This window comes from Chenopodium quinoa, unplaced genomic scaffold (genome assembly GCF_001683475.1).
Source record: "Chenopodium quinoa cultivar QQ74 unplaced genomic scaffold, ASM168347v1, whole genome shotgun sequence".
Classification (NCBI taxonomy): Eukaryota; Viridiplantae; Streptophyta; class Magnoliopsida; order Caryophyllales; family Amaranthaceae; genus Chenopodium; species Chenopodium quinoa.
The window spans coordinates 1,884,207-1,895,733 of NW_018743510.1; the positions used below are offsets into that span (position 1 = coordinate 1,884,207).

An 11,527-nucleotide genomic window follows, 5' to 3' on the forward strand; every position below is an offset into this window, starting at 1 on the left:
AAGGAAAAATTGTGTAATTATCCAATAATCTCTTAGCTAAGCTTCTACTAATGTGTATCGAGATATTGCCCACCCATTTGTTGAAATTTGTGTGTTCATATTAAATTAAGCTTGCCAAGTTGGGCTTTTTATTTACAGTAGTACAATTATTAGCATATTACATTATACGTTTGGTTTTTCAATGAATAATTTGTAGCCAAAATAAATTTAAATCCCATTGTTTCAACGATGCCCATCGGCTCATTGCTATGTTTGAATAATTTTAATTAAAGAACAATTGTAATTGCAAAAAAAAAAGAACATAAAATACATCCGTTATATATAAGAATTAGTTAAATTTTAAAATTAAAAAATATAACTCAATCGAGACATAAATTTGGTGTAAGCATCCAAGGTTGAAGTTCCCACGTCCAAAATTATAATCTAATAATTGCTTAAAAAGAAGCCAATAATTAAGGTCCATACATGATACATATACAACTGTTAATAAGGTGGATATATTCTATGCCAACAAATTTGCAGGCAATAAGATTGTACACCAACTATCTAATTATCCTGTACTAGTAGTACCCTAATTAACAGAACCATTCAACTACTAATTAGGTACTTCATCATTAATCAACATACACAATTAACTAATGAAGCTCATGCATTAAACTATATAGGATTCTTATCAGTTAGGTCAAGTGATTGGTCCATAATATTATAATTGGCCATATTAAGGAGTTAAGCTAGTGGTGGGATATTTGAATAAATAGTCAACAAGGGCTACCACCCGTGCGGATTCATCGATCGTGTGATGAATTTCCTAGGTGTATTTTTTATTTGTTTCATATTAGTTGACACATTTCATTTATACACGTTTACCAATACATACTTTTAAATCTAAAATTTTAAAATTACATAGTGCCAAAAATTACACAAATTTGTTATTTGAAAAATAGACATTGAGAATAAATCTAAAAAAACCACATTACTAAGTTTTTTCTTTAAACTTAATTGTAGAATGAAGTCAAAATAATTTCAAAAAATTTTGTATTCACCCGATTTACAATAATATTGGTGTACAAAGACAATATTAGGGTAATTTTTAGCCAATTTGGAGTAATGTTGTGCCTTTTTGAGTAAATTTAAACCTAATATGATTTTAATGTAAATAGAGAACGGGACAAATTTATAAGGGTTATATAATTACTCTCAATCACTAAAATTTGGTTTTCAGTCATTCAAAAGTGCAGCAAATTTTGTGTGTGGCTGGCCACACCATGTGGCCAGCTAACATACAAGTAACCCTTGACGGACCGAGTAACCCCTGATCGACCGAGTAATCCCAGATTGAGTAACCCCTGACCGACCGAGTAACTTTTGACTGACCGAGTAACCCTTGATCGAGTGAGTAAACCTCTAACTGATCGAGTAACCCTTGACCAAGTAACCCCGGTCATTCTTTTAAAAAAAATATGTAGCTAGCCACACCGTGTGGCTAGCCACATATAAAAGTTTATGTGTTACTTTAAGCATAGATAACTTTTATTTGTAGGGGTTATTTTTAAACATATTAGGGTAACTTTTATTCATTTCAAGGGTAATTGTTAATCATTTTAGGAAAAATTTACAATGGATGTACAATAATTATTATACACTCGAATCTTTTAAAAGTTTGTGGAATCACTTATGTGAATTATGTATAGAGTCAAACGTGTCAAGACTATAAAAAAAAAAAAAACAAATAAAGGAAATGCAAGATTTAAACAAATTTTGAATAAAGAAAGAATATCCATATACTCCCTCCGTGAAATAATAAGTGTTACACTTACCAAATGCGACCGTGTTTTTAATAAGTGTTTTTTGGCAAAAATCCACATTTTAATATTATACTCCCTCCGTTTTTAAATACTTGTTTCACTTTCCTTTTGCGGCCGTTTTTAAATACTTGCTCCATTTCCTTATTTAGAAAGCTTTTATAATATTTAATTCATTTCTCTCAAATAGTGGAACCCAATTTTATTACTTTTAGATTCTTTCTCCTCCTATTTACCTTCCATTAACCCCACTATCTCTATACTTTATAACTTTCTTCAATTTCTCCTAAAACTCCGCGCATGGAGAAATTGAGCAAGTATCTAAAAAACGGAGGGAGTATCTCTCTCCTCTCACATTCATTACTTTTCAATAAATTATTATCCCACTATATTTCTTTTATAATTTTATAATACTCCAACTATCCCACTTACCTCTTATTTTATTTAAGTCAATTAAATTGTCTAGAATACCTCCCACGCCGTACCCTTGTTTTTTTTCTTTTGTTTTAAGTGACTAATCCCTCCGTGTTTAGATAAATGATCGCTTGACTTTCACGAAATTTTAGAAAGGTTAGTTGAATTTATTAAAATAATAGATAGTGGGGCATAAGCTTGAGGAGAGAAAAGAGAGTAAGGGGTTTTGTGGGAATCATTAGTTAGTAGAATATTTTAAAAGCAGAGAGGATATTTTTAAAAAAAAAAATAGATTGAAGTTAGTAAAAAAAGAAACGTTTTATTTACTTGAACACTGTCACAAAAGGAAAACGTTTCATTTATTTAAACACGAAGGGAGTACCTTTGTTTCATATTAACTGCTGATTTGAAATATTTTTCTTTTGTTTTAAGTTACTACTTTCGTTTTATACTATTAGCTAATTTGGAATATTTCATCTAATATATAATACCTTAAAGTAACAAACAATGAATTACTCTTAAATGCATCTTACACCCTACATACAATTTCAACGCGACACCCCTTCACCCTAACCCACCAAATAAAAAAGAAAAATTTAGTCCATTGTTCTTATTTAATTATAATTTTGCAATTGTGTTATCCGACTTAAATATTTCCAGTTTGTCAGTTTATTGTCACTTTAGCAATCATGATTAACTCGTGCATATGTCACAAAGTAAAGAAAATCCAACAAAATCTGTAGTGTCCTTTTGCTTAATAAACTATAGTATCAGATTTAGACATTAAAATTGATCTTCCATCAATGTAATGCTAAACAAATGCAACTCTATTTAAAATTATCGCCCAAAAACATCAATGCAAAAACACTACAAATTACTACATGGCAAGATCCATGTTTCATCTGTATTATCCGTTTTGGGACTTTTAGAACTTCCACACTTCGTACAGAGGTCGACAGAAAATACAGAACTCCAAAATCATGTAACCCGAGTCATGACGCTGCTTATTTCAGAGAGGACGTTGAGTTGATTGATACAATTAAACATGAAAATTTCCTAAGCAAAAAATATTTCAGATATTAATCCCCAACTTCTTCTTTAGCTTCTCAACCTCCAAATATACGGTGGAGTATGGGAGAAACTCATGGAAGTAGCTTTTGCTCAGGTCATTAATTGCTACAGCGAGCTTAGGGATCTCAAGTGTCTCTTCATGAGTCAAGGTTCTCACAAATCTGGCAGGATTACCTGCCCAGAGCTCACCAGTAGGAATCCTTCTTCCTGGAGGAACGACAGAACCAGCTTCAAGGATAGAATGGGTCTCCACCAAAGAGCCTTCCATTAGAATCGAGTGCTGTCCTACGATGCATTCTGGCTCAATTGTGCAAGATCTCAAGAGACAATATGCACCAACAGTAACAAACCTTTCGATAGATGTCTCAGCCGGTAGACCTGAACAGTGCAAACATATTAGACTATAGCATAACCATGCTTTACGAATGCCACTCAGCAGCATGCTCATAAATCACAATGCTTTTAGTAAAGTCACAAAGATGGTCCTATAAATAGCAGCAGTCCTCAATTAACTGGCAACAATGCAAGATATAATCAAGTATAAAACATATCTTACCTACTGCTGTAGTGCAATGGATAAGGTGGACAGATAGTTGGTCATTGGAAATTGTAAAGAAATTACAAAAAAATGAGCATAGGTCATAAAACGGCTACATAGGTCAGAATCCCAGACAACCCAAAACCTCACACACATTAAACAATGGGTTGCTACGAGCATAAATGGACAATAAGACAAAAGTGATACTTTATACTCTCCTGGGGGAAGAAAACTCTTGAATCCATAATTTAAGACCTAGCGTAAATGGAAATCCTTGGCTACACTAGTTTTGAGGGAATAAAGTGGAAATCCCACAGCATATCATGTCAGTCAGCATAGATGAAACCAAGAGCACTGCTGGATGTCTCAATGTATCAGGTTCGAAATTGGACTGTAGTTACTAACTTACTATAACATCAGGTTATTTTATGTAGTGAAGAGTATTATTAACCCTTAAAAAGTACGACATATTTTACAACAAAACTGATACTTTATACTCTTCAGGGAAAAGAAATAGTCTCGATTTCATAAATTAGCACCTACAGTGTATATGGACATTTTCAACTACACTAACTCTGAGAGAGTACAATGGAAAGCCCACAGCAGATAATGTCTATCAACATGAATGAAAGCCATAGCACTGCCTACTTCTCAACGCCTCAGATTGCATACTTTGACAATACAGCAGGTCTATGTTGCTTTAAATTTACATCAAGCTGTGTATATTAACCAAGTGGAACACTGAGAGAATAAAGTAGCACAAGCAATGTTAAACATGCATATGGATCACTCCATGTGTTCTTAGATGTCTGCTTACGTAATACAACCATCCTAAAAACAGCAAAAAAATAATAAATAAATAAATTAAAAAAAAAAAAAAAGTAAAAGACCAAGTACCTCGTAGACCTAGATTGTATCCCAAAACCTCAATTAGATAACACATCATAATATACTTAATAGTATCATAGTGACCAATTAAGATGGTATACCAATATAGTTGTCAGAAAACTGCAGAATATGATTATACTCCGTATAACACAATTAGAGACAATCATCATTCCAAAAGTGCTGAACCCTGACTCTGAACTCTCAGATTCAGGACAACCCAACGGGAGGGTAATTTTTTCTAGATTTCTATATTTATTACAAGCTGAGTTTTGGAGTTTTTAACTTTTGCCCTAACTAATCCTCTTAGTGACAAAAATAATTAATGCTAATAATAAACTTCTGAGTCTTGGGAGTTAACTAATATACATTCATTGATCTTTTAACATATAAAATACATTTAATTGATCTTTATAAAGTTCCTATAAAAACCAATATGAATTAAGGCATTATTACGTTTATGCAAGTGAACATGTAAATAGACAACAAAACAAATCATCCACTAAATATACTGGAAAGAATGATGGAAACACAAGTCTTCCTAAGTACAACAAAGAAGACAATGATCAACAGAAACTAAAAAAGTGATGACCATATACAATATCGTTATATCGTAAGCCACCAAAGCCTCGCAACAAGATCAAGATAGACAAGCCAAAGCAATCTTTATGTAATTTGAGCTTCAATATAAAAAAGGCCTGGAAACTTGATTAATGTTTCTTTAACTACAGTGGCGGAAATAAGTGGCATTTCCCAACTATTGCAACACCACTGTCTGTTTAAGTTTTCTCAGGATATTTAGGCTTGAGATTAAAGGCTTCTTTTCTAATGAAGGATTCTAAAGCACCATAGTGCATTGGGGATCTGAATTAAACATCTGGCTGACGTGATCATGTCAAGTGTAAGCCAAAAAAATCCTGTCCAATATAAGCAACCTAATGTAAAGTGCTATTTGAGGCTTCCGTTTGGTCTAGCATCTAACGTGAATTATAATCATCTCTAAAGCATTCTTGTCTTTTATTTCTACAAGCTAATTTACTATAGTGGTTGCATATGATAGTGAGCCATCATTAGCATGAGCCACTAGTTTGTCAATTGTCAATGCCCCAACTCATCTTCAATGAATAAAAAGCATTAGCAAGAAGTCAAAGAAAATTTGAGCTACTAAAGGCGGTAATGACCTTGAATTTTGTGGTCCTCTGGGTAAGGGTAAATGTGGATTGTGGGTTGAAAACATTTTTTCACAACTCCAAGATTTCAATTCAGTTTGGAGATTGGTCAGTTAGAGATAATTAAGGTTATTGATTAAAAATTCACTTCCTTTGGAATTGTGAATGCTAACCATTCCAAAGGAAAGTGAGTTTTTAATCAGTAAACTTAACCATTTTTATGATTTCCAAATCAACACTGATAAGTAGCACAGAAAGAAGTAAAACAATCGAAAATTTACTAGTTTGTGCAGACATGAATTGATCACAGAGTCATCATCTATTCAGAATCTCACCTAGGGAGGGGTGGACATGAATTGATCAAAGAGTAATCATCTATTCAGATTCTCACCTAGGGAGGGGTGGAGGGATTAGATTAATGAGATCTTACTCATACATTGCAAAAGACCCCATTTATTATAAACCCATCAATGAGATAACCAATTTACTGTAACTCAAAGTAAAAAATATCTTGTACTAAATATTCTTTCAACTTTGTTAAAAGGGACTAAGATGATAGCATTGGCCAATATAAAATAGCAATACAAGCTAAATACAATCCCTTCATCCACTTTCTGAAGCAATTCCTTTCCAATAGGCCATTGCCACAAAGCATAGGAACACGTCTAGCCTGAATTTAGATTACTTAGACCCTATCACCTGGGATTCTAAGTTAATTAAAACCTATAACCTGGAAATTTAGGTTAATAAAAATTTACAACCTGTGAATGGGAGTTAAATCACCTGCCAATCAGGTTAGTAAAGAGGGAGGAAATAACTAAGGAAAAGTTGGGTGGAAGAGCAGCAACAGCTTAGAGGGTATGTAAAGTAGAAGGGAAAAGGAAGAGACGATGTGGCAAGTATTTATTTGGCCTAAATAGTGACTAGAGTGGCAATCATGCTTTTCGCTTTTCACACAAGTACATTAAATTCAGAAAATTCCCTCCAAGACCAATTTTAACTCTCATACGCAAATAGCCAGATTCCTCAATAAAAATTGGAAACTTTCTTAACTGCCTTTAAGATTTTACCTCCAATTTTATGGGAGCCAATTATTACCTAGAGGCAATGGCAAAACTACTTCAACTGGAAAAGTGATGCTTTTGAGTTTTGACAACCTTGAGTGCCAATCATATGAATTGCACATGCACCAGTCAGATAAGGTATAACACAAGGAAAACATACAGCTTAGTTCAAATACTACACAAGGGAAACCAGCTTCAGCTTCAAGATCAGTACCTAATACAAAACTTGGCTCATCAAGAATCCAGGTGAAATAGTCGAACAAATTGTAAAGGAAAGGTTTATAGAATAAAAAATGTCTTCAAATGGTTCAATTAATTTACCTGAAATCCAGCCAAAATAAGATCATTAGGTGGACAGTCCATAAAACAAGTCATCATTCTAAGCATCTAAGCGGCTGGGAATAGATATGCAAAATTTGAATGAAACCCAAAGCTTCGTAAATTGATAAAATGATGCAAAGAGACCATTATAGACCTATAAATCAATGTTATGATAATAAGTTCATTCAAATGCTGCAAGGACAAGGCCCAGGGGTGAAGGACCGGTAATGAAAGGTGGAAAAGAATGGTGCTGCAGAGTCTTCCCCATGGTGATAGCGAGATAATGCTCATAACACCTAAAAAATGGATAGTGGCCAAGTGGAAGAACAATTCCAATGATAAATCAGCAATATTGGCAGAAAGCCTGTTTCAATACAGATGGGGGAAAAAGGAAAGAGAACAGATAGGTGATACTTTCAATAAAGGTGGTAAACTTGTTGATTGCTGCTGCAGACACCTACGCTGCTGCTAGAAATATGATATTTTGGTAGATTCAATGGCAGACTTTAAGGGTTTATACACTTTATACAATTTTAAATGGAACTTGTTTAAATGCATTTGTCCCTCAAGAGAGATGCAAAAATGTAGATAAAAGGATAAGAAAATTATAGCTTAAAATACTTATGAGCAATATATGATCTAGAATTATAAATATTACTGTGTAACGTATACTACCTCCATTCTTAAAAATCACAAGGTGTTCCTTTTTGGGAAGATGCAGAATTATTGCAACATCACGTTTTTGGGCTAATGGTTCTCTTTACCTCTAGCTTTCTTCATCACATTGGTTTTTCTTTATCTCCCAATGTTGCCATTACCAAAAAATTGAGGAAGTAATATTTAAGAAGTTAACAAATTCAAGTAATTTAATGACAGAACATTATAATGCCATGCAATTTCAATACTAAAGCATCATATATCATCCATTCATCCAACCTGGAAAGGAGCAGAAATTCACATCTGAAACTCTTAATTTTTCCACTTCATCTGCTGATAAAGTAACAAAAGATTTTTTTGGTGATTACAGTGATTAGATATGAAGTACACAGAAGGGTGACGAATATGAAAAAAATATAGACCAGTATTAGCTGATGAGGAAGGCTGTTAGCTATTAAACTCTTATCATTGCAGATAATCTCAGCTTCAACCATCACAAGAACAAAAAGAGAACTGGCTCTTAAAAGTTAAAACCAATGGCAGATAATTATTTTATCTTTATAACAGAAGAAAGTTTACAACTTCCCTGTTTTCACAACTTAGGCTGCTCAGACTCTTCAGAATTGTTAATCACTAGAAGTATCCAACATGCCTCCAAAAAGCTTCAATATGTCTTCCTGATGCTTTTCAAGAATCATAATCGACTATTCATATGTGTTTTAGGTGACAGTGCACATCAAACACGAGCATGTCACAAGCACTATATGACTCTAGAGCCTAGACACCCAAGAATCGAGCATAACACATAGTGACATTACGAAGAAAGTTCAAGGCCAGGTGTAAAATTCCACCAAAAAGATTAGAAGAGCCTCCTAATATACAATATGTGCACGAGGATATAGGATACTTTCCTTATGTATGTATAATATACACATGAAAGCATAACAGTTTCCATGTGTTTGGCTATAATTGAAGCATTCAAGTCTCCATACCTATTTGAAATGCAAGTATGAAAGACTAATACTTGAGCTGTAAAGAGAGTTTAAGCACCATAGAAGCAATGGAAAGGGGATGTCAAAATTACAACCAGTCTTTTTCCCAAAACTGAAAACCGGCTGCTTTGGCATTCACCTCTCGATTAAAAGGTGATTCCTAAGCTCCTACTACCCTCCCAATAACAACAACGAAAAGAAGCAAGTAGCGATTAATTGTGGAATTTGATCCAACCCATTTCAATCGAATAAAAAGAATAGTAATGAGTAATCACATTACTTGTTAAACTTCCCATTTTATTTTACATAACCCCATTTTCAAAAACATTCACGTTATCCTACCCAAACCATCACATTGAGAGTACAATTTGATTCAACCCATTTCAATCCAATAAACTACAATAGTAATCACATTATCATTTAAGCTTCCCACTACACATCCTAATTTCCCAGCAAATTCACAACTTCCAACTCAAACCACCACAATCAAATCATAAATTGACATCAATTACATAAAACAATCAAAATTAATCCAATTAAATCAAAGGGGGGAAAATTTACCAGTAGGAGAAGACCAAGCAGCATGAAGAACACACTTTTCCTGAACATTAGAGCAAAACCCAACAATAATTTTGTTAAGATCGCCTCGAAGAACAGAGCCATTCCAAACGGAAGCACCATCGCAAACATTAACCTGACCAGCAAGAACAACATTGGGAGCAACATATGCATCAACAGCGATCTTAGGGTTCCATTGACCCAAAGGAATCGACAATCTCTGTCCCCTGTAATCCCATTTCACTCGATCTGGTGATTCCACTATCTCTCTCTTTACCGGCGGCGGAGATTGCTGGTGGGGTTGCACGGCGGCGGCGGCGGAGGAGAGAGAGCGGAGAGGGTGGTGGTGGTGGGAGGAGAGAGAAAGTGGTGGGGTGAGTTTTAGGGCTTTTCTTGAAAGTCGAGCTAATGTCGCCATTGTTGTTAGAGGTAAGAGAGAGAGAGTAGTTGGTACTTGCTTGACACAATTTGTATGTTGAAGGTGGAGGAGGGCTCAAGGGAGTGTAGATGTGTTGTGGTGTTTGAAGGAGGAGCCCGGAGAGGTAAGCTGACCTTTGTGGCTTTTTTTTTTTTTCACTTTTCCGGCTTTATTTTATTCTTGCTCCGTACTGAAACCTTACACAATACTCCCTCCATCCCCATTTTTTTGCCCCATTATCAAAATATGGGTCAAATCTTGAAAACTTTGACCATAAATTCATGTCGTTTTATAAAAGGAAATATAGTCATGTGAGATCTTATTTGGTTCGTCTCATTGTAAATTTAATTAATAATTAACTATTTATAATTTTTACGCGTATGAAAATATAAATATAAACATTTAACAAGTGTTTTGGAGACCACACAAAGTCAAATGGGGCAAAAATAAAGGGACAGAGGGAGTACGTTGTATTTTACTAATTTTTTTCTCCTAGTGGACCCCTAACTATCATATTTTAATATTTATATATTCTCTCTCTTCTCAACTATCATATTTTATTCTTCTACCAATCACATTTCATATTTTATTATTTTCTACTATTTCTCCTAAAATTACACGTATGGAGAAATAGAGCAAGTAATAATAAAATACAGAGGGAGTATTTGTGAAAACGGACTTGACCTGATTTTGATTCGAAAAAAAAATCAATGTAATGTTAAGGTTTTGTATTTTTTTTTTTCTTTTCAAATGGTAAGGAGGAATCTTTTTTTCAAATGGTAAGGAGTAACCTGACCATACCTCAAACCTCACGGTTTTTTGGTTCAATATTTGCGGGCCAAGGACTTGAAAGTAGAGGGGAGGGTAAGGGAATCTCTACCCCTAAGTATCCTCACTTGGTAGGATTCGAATCCTTAACCTCTAGGACCTGAGGTAAAAACCTTATCAAGTGAGCCAATACTTTGTTAGTTTGTTGGTATGTTAAGGTTTTGTATTGGACATTTGATCTGTGTGGACACAGTGTCCCTGTACAAATTTCTATTTGATATTGAGTAGGCCTATGCACATTTGACCCATATGGAAACAATGACCTCGCACAAATTTTTACGCAGTATTTGATATGGGTTGAATTGACTACGGAGTATCTGATAGTGAACTGCTAAACATCGCCCGCAAATCTCTATATAAAACCCATAAATATTAGGTGGATTGACACTTTTGCCCTTATTTGTTAAAAAAAAAAAAATCATCTTCTCTCTACTCTCTACTCTCACTTCTCTCTTTTAAAAAATTTCAAACTACGACAACGTTGAGGCGGCTAGGCAAGGAATTGGCGGCGGCGGAGGCGAGGGAAGGCAGTCACACGGTGGCAATGTAATTTTTTTTTTTCTTTTTTTAAATAAAAAAAGAAAAAAAACGTCGAATAGGGAGGGGCGCCTAGCCAGGACGCCGTGGCCACGGTGGCGGCGCCTAAGCCAGACGTCAGCCCCACAGCAGCGGCGGCTGGTCGGGACGCCAAGGCCACAGTGGTGGCGTCTTGCGAGGGCGCCGCCGTGGGGCTGGCGTTTGGCTGGGACGCCACCTCCCTTTTTTTATTTTTTTTATGTTTATATTTTTTTTTCTTTTCAGTTTTCTGTA

At 34.8% G+C, this 11,527-nt stretch overlaps 1 protein-coding gene across 1 annotated transcript; it reads right to left on the minus strand.

Annotated features, from left to right (window-relative positions):
• Positions 1–2,942: 2,942 nt before the first annotated feature.
• LOC110739696 (gamma carbonic anhydrase-like 2, mitochondrial) lies at positions 2,943–10,047 on the minus strand. The gene is made up of 2 exons (XM_021920154.1): positions 9,475–10,047; positions 2,943–3,665 (listed from the first exon to the last, which is right to left on the minus strand). The coding sequence occupies exons 1-2, from the start codon at positions 9,887–9,889 to the stop codon at positions 3,289–3,291; spliced, it is 792 nt and encodes a 263-aa protein (XP_021775846.1). The 5' UTR covers positions 9,890–10,047; the 3' UTR covers positions 2,943–3,288.
• Between the last annotated feature and the right edge of the window lie 1,480 nt (positions 10,048–11,527).

What these genes read in the sequence shown, in the direction of transcription:
- LOC110739696 (XM_021920154.1), bottom strand. Translation starts at nt 9,889, where the DNA reads ATGGCGACATTAGCTCGACTTTCAAGAAAAGCCCTAAAACTCACCCCA. An exon ending in TGCTTGGTCTTCTCCTACTG is followed by an intron (nt 3,666 to 9,474) that starts GTAAATTTTCCC and finishes TGCACTGTTCAG; the next exon opens with GTCTACCGGCTGAGACATCT.